The 16331-nt window shown below is 37.6% G+C and overlaps 1 protein-coding gene across 5 annotated transcripts in view; it reads right to left on the bottom strand.

The window, feature by feature from the left end:
- SON (SON DNA and RNA binding protein) overlaps positions 1–16331 on the bottom strand; it is a 38579-nt gene that overhangs the window by 18510 nt on the left and 3738 nt on the right. For all 5 annotated transcript variants that reach the window (XR_009155562.1, XR_009155563.1, XM_058186890.1 and 2 more), the window contains exons 3-4: positions 8125–15483; positions 5397–5560 (exon numbers count right to left, since the gene is read on the bottom strand). Coding sequence is in view for 3 of the 5 variants with exons in the window: in XM_058186890.1 (XP_058042873.1) it covers positions 5397–5560; positions 8125–15483 (7523 nt within the window). In the remaining 2 variants the exon portion in view is untranslated. The remainder of the gene's footprint in view (positions 1–5396; positions 5561–8124; positions 15484–16331) is intronic.

Genomic DNA, 16331 nt, shown 5'->3' with positions numbered 1-16331 from the left:
TTCGTCACAAAGCCAGCTAGGTGACCTTGGGACTAGCATATCGTCTCAACTCTAGAAAGAAGGCAATGGTGAGCCACTTCTGAAATCTGTCAAAAAAACTTCATGATCTAATCAGTCTCCAAGAATCAATACTGACTCAAAAGCACACCCAGACATATACACAAATCAAGTAAAAAAAAATCCAGACTTGGTTCAAGTTGCACTTATTTGTGTCCTTGCACTAGATCTAACCTCTTCATGGATTACTGCCTTGCGTGGCGAAGGGGCTTGCATAGCTCAATGAAGCTATGAGCTATGCCATGCAGGGACACCCAAGACAGACAGGTCATAGCAGAGAGTTCTGACAAAACGTGATCCACTGGAGAAGGAAATGGCAACCCACTCCAGTCTCTTTGCCATGAAAACCCCATGGACAGTACAAAAAGGAAAAAAGATATAACGCCGGAAGATGAGCCCCTCAGGTCGGAAGGTGTCCAATATGCTATTGGGGAAGAGCGGAGGGCTAGTACTAGTAGCGCCAGAAAGAATGAAGCGACTGGGCCAAAGCCGAAAAGACGCTCAGCTGTGAATGTATCTGGTGGTGAAAGGAAAGTCCAATGCTGTAGAGATTTTTTCTCCATAGGAACCTGGAATGTAAAATCCATAAATCAAGGCAAGCTGGACATGGTCAAACAAGAGATGACAAGACTGAACATCAACATCTTAGGAATCAGCAAACTAAAGTGGACAGGAATGGGTGAATTTAATTCAAATGACCAACAGGTATACTACTGCGGGCAAGTATCTCTCAGAAGAAATGGAGTAGCCTTCATAATCAATAAAAGAGTAGGAAAAGCAATACTGGGATACAATCCCCAAAATGACAGGATGATCTCAGTTCAAATCCAAGGCAAACCATCACAGTAGTCCAAGTCTATGCCCCAACCACTGATGCTAAAGAGGATGAAATTGACCAGTTCTATGAAGCCCTACAGCACCTTATAGAATTAACACCAAAAAATGATGTCCTTATCATCATAAGGGGATTGGAATGCTAAAGTAGGAAGCCAAAAGATAACTGGAATAACAGGCAAGTTTGGCCTTGGGAGTACAAAATGAAGCAGGGCACAGGCTGATCGAATTCTGTCAAGATAATATGATGGTCATAGCAAACACTTTTTTCCAACAACCCAAGAGACGACTCTACACATGGACATCACCAGACAGTCAGATTGACTATGCACTCTGCAGCCAAAGATGGAGAAACTCTATACAGTCAGTAAAAACAAGACCAGGAGCTGACTGTGGCTAAGATCATGAGCTTCTCCTTGCAAAATTTAGGCTTAAATTGAAGAAAGTAGAGAAAAGCACCAGGCAACTCAAGTATGAACTAAATCATATCCCTGATGAATATACAGTAGAGGTGACAAATAGATTTAAGGAATTAGATCTGATAGACAGAGTACCTGAAGAACTATGGACAGAGGTTCGTAACATTGTATAAGAGGAAGCAACTAAAACCATCCCAAAGAAAAAGATATGCAAGAAAGCAAAATGGCTGTCTGAGGAAGCTTTGCAAATAGCTGAGGAAAGAAGGGAAGCAAAAGGCAAGGGAGAAAGATACACCCAGTTGAATGCAGAATTCCAAAGAATAGCTAGAAGAGATAAGAATGCATTCTTAAATGAATAGTGCAAAGAAATAGAAGAAAACAATAGAATAGGGAGGACCAGAGATTGCTTCAAGAAAATTGGAGATATGAAGGGAACGTTTCATGCAAAAATGGGCATGATAAAGGACCAAAATGGCAGGGACCTAACAGAGGCAGAAGAGATTAAGAAGAGGTGGCAAAATTACGCAGAAGAACTATACAAGAACCAACTTAACATCCCTGATAACCACGATGGGTGGTCACTGACCTTGAGCCAGACATCCTAGAATGTGAAGTCAAATGGGCCTTAGGAAATCTGAACAACAACAAAGCTAGTGGAGGAGACAGTATTCCAGCTGAGCTATTCAAAATCTTAAAAGACGATGCAGTAAAAGTGCTACACTCAATTTGTCAGCAAATTTGGAAAACTCAACAGTGGCCACAGGATTGGAAAAGGTCACTTTACATTCCAATTCCAAAGAAAGGCAATGCCAAAGAATGTTCGAATTATCAAACCATTGCACTCATTTCACATGCTAGTAAGGTTATGCTTAAAATCCTACAAGCTCGATCCAGCAGTATATGGATCGAGAACTACCAGAAGTACAGGCAGGATTTCGAAGAGGCAGAGGAACTAGAGATCAAATTGCCAACATACGCTGGATCAGGGTAGTCAACCTTTTTATACCTACTGCCCACTTTGTATCTGTTAGTAGTAAAATTTTCTAACCGACCACTGGTTCCACAGTAATGGTGATTTATAAAGTGTATCATCGACTGCGCATGCCTCTCGCACATTGTGGATTGGATTTGGGGGGAGGGGCGCTGGCTACCAGCTCTGCTTGTCTGTTACAGCTGGGTGGTGTGGGGGGCTATTCTTGGACGGGACTCTTTTGTTTGCAGTTGTACTATAGCATCATTTAGTTTCACTTACATAACGTGAACTAAACTAAACTTATACAAATACTATATTTTCAGAAATTTAAATTGTCAAGGGGAATTTTATGAAAGCCTAATGAAAATCTTTTTAAATAATGCTATGAAAATTTTTTTAAAAGTCAATTAAATTTTTAAAAAAGGAAAGTGCTTCAGTATCGGACAAAACCCCTACCGCCCACCATGAAAGCTGGAACGCCCACTAGTGGGAGGTAGGGACCAGGTTGACTACCACTGAACTGGATCATGGAGAAAGCTAGGGAGTTCCAGAAAACATCTACTTCTGCTTCATTGACTATGTTAAAGCCTTTGATTATGTGGACCACAACAAATTGTGGCAAATTCTTAAAGAGATGGGAGTACCAGACCATCTTATTTGTCTCTTGAGAAACCTGTATGCCGGTCAAAAAGCCACAGTGAGAACTGGACACGGAACCACTGATTGGTTCAAAATTGGGAAAGAAGTCCTGCAAGACTGTATGCTGTCGCCCTGCCTATTTAACTTACCGTATTTTTCGGTGTATAAGACGCACTGGAGTATAAGACGCACCTTAATTTGGGGGGAGGAAAACAAGAAAAAAAGAATTCTGCCTCTGCCTACCAGCATCAGGATCAGCGGCGTCCTCACTTCCATTCGGATTTTGGTAATGGGAGCGGCCTGGGGAAGCGCGGAGGTCAGACATGCTTGGTGAAACAGATGCTGCGCAGGGGGCAAAAGGCGCTGCCACCCAAAAACACTGTTGCCGCAATCTCCGCCGCCTGGAGATCTCCGTAGCTTCCCCAGTTCCAAAAATGTATTGTGCAGAGGCAAAGAAAGAACATCATGTTTTTAGGGGGTTCCAGGCAGCAGAGATTGCGGCAACAGTTTTTGGGTGGCAGCGCCTTGCCTTACACCTCCTGCGCAGCGCCCAGCAAGCCACCAGTTCTCCAGTGAGGCTGAGGCTGAGGCTGAGGCATCAGTCAGATATGGGTTGCTGCAGCCGGATCTGCCTAGAGACTGAGACATTGTTTTTTGACCACACCCCTTCCTCCTTCCTGTTGGGCCCAGTTTCGATGCAGTCAGCCTGAGAGAAACATCTTTGGCAGATCTGGCTTCCAGCCCATTTCTGTTCGATTCTTTCAGAGTCACTGAGTTTTTTGACCAAAAAATTTCTTTTTTCTAATCAGGAAACCTATCGGTCTACCAGGCTTGCTTCAGTCTAACAAAGCTATACTGGTTGCCTTTTTTGGGAGCGCACTGATCTACCTTCTTTAAAAATAGAGGCACCGGTCTACTAGCCACCTACAGCACTGGCCAGCTGTAGTGCGGCCCTTTGAATCGCCGCGGCAGATGCAAGACCATTTTCATGAGGATGCGCAGCTGTGCGAATTGCATTGGGGAAGAAAATGCGATGCATGGAGGCAATGCTCTTGCGAAGCCACTTCTCCATGCATCGCCTCCATGCATCGCGTTTTCCTCCTGATGCAATTCGCACAGCCACGCGTCCTCAGGAAAACGCAGCAGTGGGGATTTTAGGCCAGTTCCAAGCAGTACCCTAATGTGAGGATCTTCGCCGCCTGAAACTGCTGGAAAATGCAATGCACAGAGACCGACAACCTCCGAAGGGTGGGTGGTGGCAGGTGGGTGGGGCTACATTCGGTGTATAAGACGCACCCAGATTTTCACCCACTTTTTGGGGGTAAAAAGGTGCGTCTTATACACCAAAAAATAAGGTATATGCAGAGCACATCATGAGAAAGGCGGGGCTAAATGAATCAAAAGGTGGAATTAAGATTGCCGAGAGAAATATATACAACCTCAGATATGCAGATGATACCACTCTAATGGCAGAAACGAAGAGGAACTAAAGAGCAGGTAAAGGAGGAGAGTGCAAAAGTTGGCTCGAAACTCAACATTAAGAAAACTAGGATCATGGCATTCGGTCCTCTCTATTCCTGGCAGATAGATGGGGAGGAAATGGAGGTAGTGACAGATTTTATTTTCCTGGGCTCTAAGATCACCGCAGATGGGGACTGCAGCCAAGAAATTAAAAGACGCTTGCTCCTGGGGAAGAAAGCTATGGCAAATCTAGACAGTGTACTAAAAAGCAGAGACATCACCCTGCCAACAAAAGTGTGTATAGTCAAGGCTATGGTTTTCCCAGTTGCAATGTTTGGTTGTGAAAGTTGGACCTAAGAAAGGCTGAGCACCAAAGAATTGAGGCCTTTGAACTCTGGTGCTGGACAAGACTCCTGCGAGTCCCTTGGACTGCAAGGCGATCAAACCGGTCAGTCCTAGAGGAGTTCAACCTTGACTGCTCTTTAGAAGGCCAGATCCTGAAGATGAAACTGAAATACTTTGGCCACCTAATGAGAAGGAAGGACTCACTTGGAGAAGAGCTGGGAAGGATTGAGGGCAAAAGAAGAAGGGGACGATAGAGAACGAGATGGCTGGATGGAGTCACTGAAGCAGTCGGCGTGAGCTTAAATGGACTCCACAGGATGTGGAGGACAGGAAGGCCTGGAGGAACGTTGTCCATGGGGTCGTGATGGGTCGGACACGACTTCGCAACTAACAACAACAACAACTAGATCTAATGTTTTTCAAACGGTATTTTTTTATTTTGAAAACTAAATATAGCACAAATTGTTTTCATTACATCAATGTTAAGACAGAATGCAAAATGATTTCAAATCCACGATGCTCTGTTCTGTTTCAATTTTGGAATTGCCTGAGAAAATGACCATTTTATATTTAAAATAACCAGTTTGCACCTAAAGGTGCTTCAAATTTGACACTTTGGCACACCTCTAGCTAATTTTCATACATCAGTTTCATTTTGTTCCTCTCACCTCAGTCAGTTCCAATATTGTTTCTTTTGCTGACTTTTGAGTAACTTTCTCTTCCTTCTTCTCTGGAGTAATAACAGGCATCAGATTTGGTGGGAGTGGAACACCAGCCTTAGCACACATTGCTGCTGCATTTGCCTTGGCTATTTCAAGTAACTGTGCCTTATCTATGAGGAAAAAGAAATTATTTATATTTTGTCAGTCTTGTGATGCAAACGTACAGAATTCAAATGCTGGTTTGAAACTTGAACAACTGTCTACCTCTTTCCAAATATCTGTTCTAGCATTGTCACCCACTTAAGAGGCCAGTTATTCAGTCTGGGTGTTCAGATAAAGTAGAACAACAGGCAGTATAAGTTTTGAATAGAGATATTAGGCAAAATAAGAAAATAACAGGTATAAATATTAAAAAGGAAGTTTATAAATTGAGGGCATTTGCTGATGGTTATATATTTTTGCAAGACCAAAAAAATAATATAGAATATTTGATGAGGAAATTAAATGAGTTTGGGGTTTTAGCAGGTTTTAAAATAAATACACAGAAAACAACAATACTTATTAAAAATAGGACCTCTCAGGATGGTGACATATTGATTAAAAGGCTGGTTTTAAGGTTGAGAAAAAAGTGAAAAACCTGGGGGTTATATTGGTAAATAGAAACATAAAACTATTTCAAAATAACTATGGCATCTTTGGAATAATACCAAAAAGTACTTACTGAGATGGGATAAATTGTAATTATCATTAATGGGTAGAATTTCTGTAATTAAGATGTTTTACCAAACATCCTTTTTCTGTTTTAGACATTGCCATTATTTGCAACAGATATTCCATTTAAACAATGGCAGAGGGATATTTCTACATTTATATGGCAAGGGAAAACGCCAAGAATTAGATACAAATTACTGCAAGATGCTAAGGAAAGAGGCGGCTTGGGTTTATCAGGTTTAAAATTGTATTTCAATGTTTGCTGTTTGAGGTCTGGCTAAGAATGGGTTAATCTTCAGAATAAGAGATTACTTGATTTAGAGGCCATGAATTAAGATTTGGATGGCACAGCTATTTATGGTATGACAAGGTTAAAGTAAATGTCTATTTTAATAACAATTTTTAGATGTGACCTCCTCCTAAGAGTTTGGAATAAATATAAAACAAGGTTTTCTGTAAACTTTTTTTTAGAAAAGAATGGTAGCAAAGGCAGACTGGTGGACTTACGGTCAAATAATATATTTCAGTTTTGTTTACTTTATTGTCATTGCACCTCGTACAACAAAATTTTGGTGATCCTAAAATCTAAAGAGGAATTAGAATCAGAAGGAACGTGTCTGCCATATTTACAATTGAAAGAAAGATTTAAATTAGACAAAAAGTTATGTGTTTGACTGTGAAAAATGAAAATTTTACTGCATGGTAGTGATGAGCATATTATTGCTAAGGTCTATAAATTGCTATTGAATTTGAATTTGGACAATGAATATGTAAAGCATTACACGATTCAATAGGCAAGAAACTTCGGATATAATATAATAAACAATGGGAGAATATATGGACAAAAGGTCTAAAATTTACACTAAATTATAATTTAAAAGAAAAATTTTATAAGATGATGTATCACTGGTATTTAAAACCAGATAAGTTATCAAGACTGTATAAAGGCATTTCAAATGAATGCTGTAAATGCAAATGTAAAGAAGGGATCTTTTATCACTTATGGTGAACATGTGATAAAGAAAAATAATAATACAAAATCTTAATACAGAAGTTTCCCAAAGTGAATATAAAGATAGAACCAGAAACTTTTATTCTGGTTTTAATGGAAAAAGGCTTGGAAATTTTTTTGGAACTTTATATTATATACGTTGACAGCAGAAAGATTATTTTACACACAAAAATGGAAGGAGACTTTGATTCCTGCAATGGGTGAATGGTTGCAAAAGTTGTGGAGTTAGAGATGGCCACATTGACTGCTTTGATCGAAGAAAAAAATACAATTACTTTTGTTTCTACTTGGAAACCACTTCTGAACTTTGTGTTTGAGGTAAAAAAAATGAAACTTTTGGATTTTATCGATCAAATAGGTTTGTTGTTATAGAAATGGCTAGTTTATATTATGTCAAAGTAAAAAGTTGAGGTTTGATGATATTGTTTTATTCTACCGCACCAAAGGGAAATCAGAAATCAACACTTTTTTTTCTCTCTTTGCCCTACACTTTTCCCTTCCCTTTTCCTTCTGTTATTTTCCTATTTTCTTTTGTATTTTAGTATTTTATATTATAAATTAATAATATAGAAAAAAGAAGCAAAAAAAGTATAATGCCAACTAGTCAAGATATTTAAAGGCATGATATTGGCCGGGGGAGGGGGGGTAGTTATAAGGAAAGATTTGCTGTCAGGGATGCCTTAATTAAACCATGAACCTCAAGCTCAAGCCATTTATATTATAGTAATTAATGAATTATCTTTTGCCTTCCAAGTCTACCCACTCTTTCTGGTCAACTTGGATATTTTTCTGATGCATATAAATGCAATGCAAAACATAAACTGTGGCACCCAAAGGTGCTTTTTCAAAAGGCAAGCTGGATTTTGTTTTTCCTTTAAGATGTTTTGTTTCTCATCCAAGAAATGTCTGAAGGGCGGGCAATAGCTTTGAATGCATTCATGTTGTAAAATGAATATATGAATGCTAAAATAATCAAGATAGTTTTATCTAGCAAGAGGAAACATTGCTTACCCAAGTCAGTGAGACGTTTTGGTGATCTGCTTGAAGATCTAGACCGTCGATGATCAGGTGATTTACTAGTACTTCTTCTTCTTCCTGTAGACCTAGAACATCTCAGACGGACAGGTGTTCGACTTCTGGACCGTAACCTGAGAGATATTCTATAACTGTCTCTTGAATCAGATCTTCTTCTTCTCCTCTCTGTTGATCTTGATCGATTTCTCCGAGATCGTCTATGTCTTTTCCTTGACAAAGATCTCTGTCTTGATGCCGATCTTGATCTAGTCCTCCTCCGTCTTGAACGTGACTGAGAACGAGTTCGAGAGCGTGATTGTGATCGATGAACAGATTTAGATCTTGTTCTCTTCCGTGTTAATGATCGTGAACGATTTCTTCTAGACCTTGATACTGTTCTACGTCTGCGAGACCTAGATTCTGGGGACTTGGAACCTTTACTTCTTGATCTTCTCAAGCGTTCTTTCTCTGCTTTATCTATAGATTTAGACCTAGACCTAGATTTAGATTTGTGCTGCTCAGGTGATTTTTCTCGATTATTCAAAGTTGCTTCCAAAGACTCCGTTCCATCTGTTTTCTCAAGAGACTTAGACTTTGATCTGTATTTTGAACGTTTTCCTCTTGATCCATCCACAGAATCTTTGTCTTTTTTTCTTTCAGAAGACTTTGATCTTGATTTTGATTTAGATCTTGGCCGATCTGATGACCTAGATCGTCTATGTCTAGAATTTAAGGTTGACTCCCTCTTTTCAACTGATTTTGTTCTGGACTTATGATCAGTAGATTTAGATCGTCTTTTTGATTTTGCTGTGGTTTCTGTGTTCTCAACAGATTTGGATCTAGATTTGTGATTATCAGAAGACCTAGAACGTCTCCTTTTTGATCTAGCTGAAGTCTCTCTTTTATCAACAGATCTGGATCTAGATTTGCGATCAGAGGACACAGACCGCCTTCGTTTTGTCCTCACTGAAGTCTCCCTTTTGTCAACAGATTTGGACTTTGATCTGCGGTTATCAGAAGACCTGGATCGCCTTCGCCTTATCCTCACTGAACTCTCTCTTTTGTCAACTGATCTGGATCTTGACTTACGATTATCAGAGGATCTTGATCGCCTTCGCCTTCCTCTCCCTGAAATCTCCCTTCTGTCAACAGATCTAGACCTAGATTTGCGGATTTCAGGGGTCCTTGATCTTCTCCCCCTTCTTCTCACTGAAAGCTCTCTCTTGTCATCAGGAGATCTTGACCTAGATTTGGGATTATCAGAAGATCTAGATCGCCTTCTCCGTGTTCTTACTGAAGAGTCTCTTCTGTCAAAAGATTTGGATCTAGATCTACAACGATCAGAAGACTGAGATCGCCTTCGCCTTGTTCTTACAGAGGCCTCTTTTTTGTCACTTGATCGTGATCTAGATTTATGATGGTCAGAAGATCTGGAGCGCTTCCTCCTTGATCTTGTCAAAGTCTCTCTTCTATCAACTGATCTAGATCTAGATCTGCGATTGTCAGAAGACCGGGATAACCTTCGTCTTCTCCTAGCCGATTCTCTTTTTTCAACTGATCTGGATCTAGACTTGTGATCAGATGATCTGGATCGTCTTCGTCTTGATCTTATTGAAGTTTCTCTTCTATCAGGAGATTTAGATCTAGATTTAAGACGATCAGAGGTTCGTGACCGTCTTCGTCTAGATCTTAATGAAGATTCTTTTTCTTCTTTTTTATCAACAGATTTGGATCTAGATTTATGACGTGAAGTGGAGTGCTTTCTCTTGGAACTGGAATCATTTTTGCTTCTGGAACGTGCTCTTCTAGATACATGTCTAGAGGTAGAACGTGATCTAGATTTCTTTTTACGCTTCTTTGACTTGGAAGGAGATTTTGATCTGCTTTTTTTTGCTTTTTTTCCACTTTTACTTTTATCTTTACTTTTGCTACTTATTTTTTCACTTTTTTTGTCTTTTAAATTACTCCCATCACTTTCCTTAATTATGTCTGAAGAATTTAGAGTAGCATCTGAATCCTGGTATTTTGAAGAGTCCTGAACAGAAACTTCCAAGTCTTTATCCTTTACTATAACCTCAGATTCAACAGCTATTCCTGAATCTTTTGTCTCAATGCATTCTCCCACTTTGATGACTTCTTTCTCTGTCAAGGGCACAGGTTTTATAGCTTCTCCTGAATCTCCCAGCACAATGGTTTCCAGTTGATTTACTTCCACATTGCCTTCTGTTGTCATACAGAGAGGTTTTATAGTTGTTTGCTCCTTCAAAGAAATCTGTATAGCTAAGTCTTTTCTGTTTGCCACACCTACAGATTCTAAGGTTGCTTCTGAATCTTTCATTTCCAAAGTGAACTGTGGTATTATTTCTGCACTCTTATCTTGAGTTAATATCACATGTTCTACAGTTGATTCCTGAGCTTTCCCTTCTGCCACAAATCCACTTTTTAGATTCTGTTCAATATCCTTTGTACTTGAAAATTCAGAAACTGTTACATCTTTAACAGGTTCTAGAGATGTTTCTAATATCTTTTGTTGTGGCAAACTTGAGTTTCTTTCCAAATTCTGAGTGTTTAAAGGTAACACCGATTTTGAGAGTTCCTGAAAATCCATTTGCTCTTTCTCTCCTGATGTTTGTACAGTTTGAAGGTTTTTTATTTCAATGACAGACTTGCATACAGCAACTGTTTCAAAATCTTCCAGTTCTTTCATGTGTACAGATTCTGAAGCATTGTTACATTTCAATTCCATTATATCAATAAGCCCTGAATTTGATTTATTAATATCTGTAGAAATGTCAGGTGACTTGTTAATTAAATTGTCTAGTTCTACATTTGCATTTGTAGCCTGTTTATCTGACATAGTTACACTTTCCAGAAATATTTCAGAACATTTTTCAGTTGTTTCTGGAACTATAGCTGATATATTTGATCCGGTATCTCTTACTTTTGAAATTTGAGTAGTCATCTCTGAAATACCTATTATTTCTTCATATGTAAGACTTCCTTTTAAATCTTTGGCCACTGTGGTATCAAATTGGGGAGACTCTAAAACTTTTATTTCCTGGTTACGTCTATATTTCAAAATTTGTTCTAGGTTTTCCAGATTGCCAGAAGATAATATGTTTGAAATAGCTTTTGAAAGTTGGTCTTGTGTCACTTTTTCAGATTCGGAAGCAATTTTGAATGGATGTGTTTCTAGCCCATATTTAATTTCTGAAGCAGATTCCAAATTTTTAACTTCCAAAATGTTTTCTTGTTGTTTTTGTGAGTCAGAGTCAATTATTTCTAGTGGACAACTCTCTGCAGTTGTGTCAGTAGTTTTGAAACCAGTTACTCCTAAATATGTTTGAGCAATTTTGAGCTCTGGGATTTTTGAACTGTCAGTTACTTCCAATATAGAAACAGATTCTGAAGATGTTAATTCTGGTTTCTTTAACTGCATTGCAGTGGTCACTGGAGTTTTTATTTCTGATAATCTTTCATAGCTCATTGTTGCTCTTAAAGCTTTTGGTTCAACTTTAGACCCAGATTGTGAAACATCAGTTGCATCTTTGGATTCTAATACATAAAGAGACTTGGTATATTTTTCTCTCTGATTAGCTTTTAAATTCTTCATCTCTCGTGCTTCTAAACTAGTAGGGCTTTCTTTCAAATCTTGGACATCCGCCACAAATTCAGGCAGAGTTGTATCAAGCTTCTCTCTCTCTTGGTCTGTGATAGTTTCAGAAACTCCAGAACATTTTAATAATTCTGTACCTGATTCTGAAGTTATTCCAGAAACACTTTCTTTGTTGGCAACTGACAATCTTTCTTCTATAATCTGTGCCCTTACACCACAATTTGAAGACATAAATAGTTTTGAAACATTTGCATCATTTTCATTAGATGGCTGGACGGGTTCATCATTCATCTTTTCTTTACCCATGAACTCTACATTAATTGACTTCTGACTTGCTTCTACCCTTTTCATATCTGTTCTATAATTACGTTCTAAACTTTCTTCTGGTACATCCGCAGATTCCACTGAGGCAAAGAGAGATGTTAGAACACCTTGCTTTTCTGTTACATCCAATTCTTTAGACTTGGGGGGTATTTCTAGATCTTCAGTATCTATTATATATACAGATGCTGGAGGTGTCTTCAAATGTTCATATGTCAATGCTTCACTTCTGAGTATTGCATTTGAGTTTTGCAATGTTGTTACACTTTTTGATTCTGGAAGCATCTCATTTTTTCTGGGAGTTTCTGCTATAAATTCCACAGTATCTGATTTACATCCTGGAATTTCTACACCTGTTTGAAGCAAAGGTTCTGAATCAATGTTCAAGTCTTTTACATTCATGGCTTTAGAGTCTGAAGTTTTTGAATCTTTCATTTGAATTTCATAAGACTTTGGGATGGTCTCTGAATTTGTTTTTGCCAAGTACACAGTTTCTGGACTATAGTCTGAAACTTTAGTTCCAGAATCAGAAGTAAGAACGATCAGATCTCTCTCTGACAAATGCAAAGATTCTGGTGCTTCCATTAATCCCGTAGTTTCTATTTTTTCTTCCAATTTCTTGTTTTTTTCCTGAATATTAAATTCATCTATATACAGAATCTTTGAACTTGTTCTTGCACATTTAACACCTAAATCAAGCACAGAATCTAAACATTTTTTTCTAATTTGTGTCCTTGTGTGCTCTAATTGTTCTTGATTTTGTTCAAGAGATTCTGAAACTGATTCAAATTGTTTCACATTAGTGCCAAATGGAAAATCTTCTTTTGATTCAACTAATTTCAATTTAAAAAATTCTTTAGGATCAATTGCAGCTGCCAAAGATTTTCCAGGTTCTTTTAAGTCTTGTACTACTGCTATTCCTTTAAATTCTGGACTACTTTTTTCTGAGCTTATTACATCAATTTCATGCAATGATTTTGAAATGAATGGACCTTGACTCTTACCTAACGACTCACTTTCTCCTATTTTACTGGAGTTTGTTTCAATTAGTCCCTTACTTATTGATATAAGTCCCAAATCTGTTGTATCTGCACTACTTTGGTTCTTCTTTACAGTGGAATCAAAACGTTTCTGTTCTATTTCTTGCACAAAATGAGATTCGGTTTCACTTTGTTTCCTGTTGGAAGTACCTTCAAGTGTCTCCATATATGTCACAGTTGGTAATGCAATTGATTTTGATGCAGTTTCCACATATTTTACATGTTTTTCCAATGGTTTTAAGTTTTCTGGTAAATCATTTGCTTCAGTCACTGCTTCAGATTCTGTACTTTTAACATATCTGATTTCTTTGGCACATGGTGGTTCAAAATTGTCAGCATTTGACTTATGCAATGATTTCAAAACTGCATCTGAATTTTTCAACTCTGTACCTTCAGTTTCTGTATAAAGTTCTAGATTATGTTCTGAATAGTTTGCAAATATCATCTGCAAGGATCCTGAACCAGCATCCACATCTCTCTCTTCAGGTTCAAGACCTGTTTTGAAATCTTTTTTATGTGCCTCCACATCAGATTGTGAAGTTTCCTTCACTATTTTAATTTCTTCTATGCACTGTAACTCTGAAGAGGAATTTTCTAAATTGTTTGCAAGCATCAAAGATTCTGGAGTATTTTTCAACTTCTCTGCATTCTTGCTTTCTTTATTTCTTAGATCTACATATTTTGAACTTTCCAGATTTTGTATTTTCCCAACCTCTGTTTGTATTGCTGTTTCTGAAACATTCATGTCTTTTAATTGCAAAGTATTTTCAGGAACTTTCACATTAAACAGTGCCAGAGAATGTTGAATGATTTTAGAGTTTCCTCTATTTTCTATTACAGTTTCTAATGAAGTTTCCAAATAATTAATCTGTTTAGCCTTCTCAAATTCCTGGACACATTCTAAATTCTTTGCTTTAGAAGATTCTGGAGCAGGTTTCCAATTTTCTGATTCTATTACACCATCAGATTTTGCTTTTAAACATTTTGTGTCAATTTGCGTAAAATCAGAATTAACTTCTAAATTTGTTTTTTCCAATACTACAACCGAGAGGTGTTCTTCTGAATCTATTCTAGTCATATCTTCTACCAGTGGTGCTCTTTGTAAATCTGTTGCATCTTTTTGGATTGGACGATATCCTGCATTTTTTTCTGATTCACTCAGTCCTGTCATGAGGGTAGAAGTTTCTCTTAATTCTTTCATCTCTTTTGGAATCTCTGTACCAAAGTTTGCTCTATTATATTTTTGTACATCAAATTCTTTAACTTCTTGCTGAGGTTTCAGCGGAACTACCACAGCTAGCTCAGGATCTTTTTCAGGGACTGTATGGACAGCTTCTGAAGCAGTTTCCAAATCTTTCTGTTCTGTTCCAAACTGTTGTGGTTTGTGCAAATCTTTGATTGTGAGAGTTTTCTCAGAATCGTGCACTGAATCACCTTTTCTACTGGAATGCTTAGGACTTCTTTCTGAAGCTTTCACTTTTGCAGTATTTAAAAATTCTGAAGTTGCTTCAAAATCTTTTCCTACCACCATAGCTAAAAATCCTAAAGTTGTTACTGAATCTTTAGCTTCTGCATTTGATTCCAAAGGGAGAGTCATAAATTTATAGCCAGTTGGTTCAAAAGATGTGGATACTGTTTCTTTCAAATTTTTTGAAGCCACAGGCTCTGTGACTGAATTTAAAGTAGATTCCAGCCTGGTTTCCAAATGTTCTGGCTCCCCTCTTACACAATATGGACTGCTTTCAGGAATGTTTTCTTGATCTGTTGTTTCCAACATTAACTTAGCTTGCTCTACTTCACTTATATCCGACACTCTTTCTCCAACTGTACAAATGGCATCACTTAAATGTTTATCCTCTGGGCAAATATTTAGTGTTACATTAGGATGGTAACTGTCATCTTCCAATTCTTTTTCATTTGTAAGCTTCACTTCACTGACCTCCTGAATACTTATGGAAGTAGAATCTTCTTCAGATGTATCCAGTTTGCTGGTATCGGAACTAAACATATTATTCAACGTAGTTAAATTTAGATTTTCATACACAGTTTTTTCATTAATCAAAGTAGAAACTTCCTTCAAGGTAGACCCAGAATGTGTATCTATATCATTTTCTGCACTTAAGAGAGAACCTGAATTTTCTAAATTTGAATGAGAAATAAGTTGCATATCTCCACATTCTTTTTGCTGAACATCTGTTTCTTTGGCATGTTTTTTATATTTCTTCTCTTTTTTTTCCTTCTTTCGTTTTTTCTTTTTCTTTTTATCTTTATGTTTCTTGTCCTTCTTAGACTTTTTCCTTGGAACTTCATCTTGCACATCTTCAGATAAGCCTCTCTTAATAGAGCGTGAATTATTCCTTTCGATATCATCTCCATCCCCTTTAAAAAGATATTTTGGTTAAAATTTAAAACAAAAACTGACAAAGTTGTATGAAAATCAAAGGACAAATTTTACAAGACTAACCAATAAGCAGTTTTGCTATATTTGCTGGAATTGGTTATTCCAGCAAATATAGGAGTCAATAAGCAATTATTATTAAGAATACTGATACATACCATGAATATCCAAAGAGTCCTATACAGATAATCCTCAACATACTACCACAATTGAGCCCAATATTTCTGTTGCTAAGTGAAAAAAATTAAGTGAATTTTGCCCCATTTTACGACTTTTCTTGTCTTCTTGTTGTTAAGCGAATCACTGCAGTTTTTTAGTAACATGGCTGTTAAATGAACTTGGTTTCCCAATTGACTTTGCTTATCAGAAAGTCACAAACGTTGATCACATGACCTCGGGATATTGTAACCTTCATAAATATGAGTCAGTTGCCAAGTGGCTGAATTTTGACCATGTGGGTGCTGCAATAGTCATAAGCATGAACAACAGTTCTAAGTCACTTTTTTCAGTGCTATTATAACTTCAAATGGTCACTAACTGAACTGTTGTAAGTCAAGAAATACCTGTATTTACTGATTCCTTTATAGCATATTCATTTATGCCTTAGGTTTAGGGGATTTATCTTCACCGTAACATGGGGGTGCTCAATTTCTTTTTAATTTATATATTAATTAGATAATGTTCTTTCTAAACTAAAGTTTCATCATCTTTTGGCAATCCGATTCCAATTTTAACATATCCGATTATGCAGCTATATGTGGATATTAGAAAAGCACAGCAATCCCTATTGGTCCTTTGTAAAACTGAAATGCTGCTTATTAACCATCAG

The sequence above is a fragment of the Ahaetulla prasina genome, chromosome 5, assembly GCF_028640845.1.
Source record: "Ahaetulla prasina isolate Xishuangbanna chromosome 5, ASM2864084v1, whole genome shotgun sequence".
NCBI classification, from domain to species: Eukaryota; Metazoa; Chordata; class Lepidosauria; order Squamata; family Colubridae; genus Ahaetulla; species Ahaetulla prasina.
Note: the sequence above shows the minus strand (reverse complement) of the source record. Positions and strands in the feature narration are given on the sequence as shown.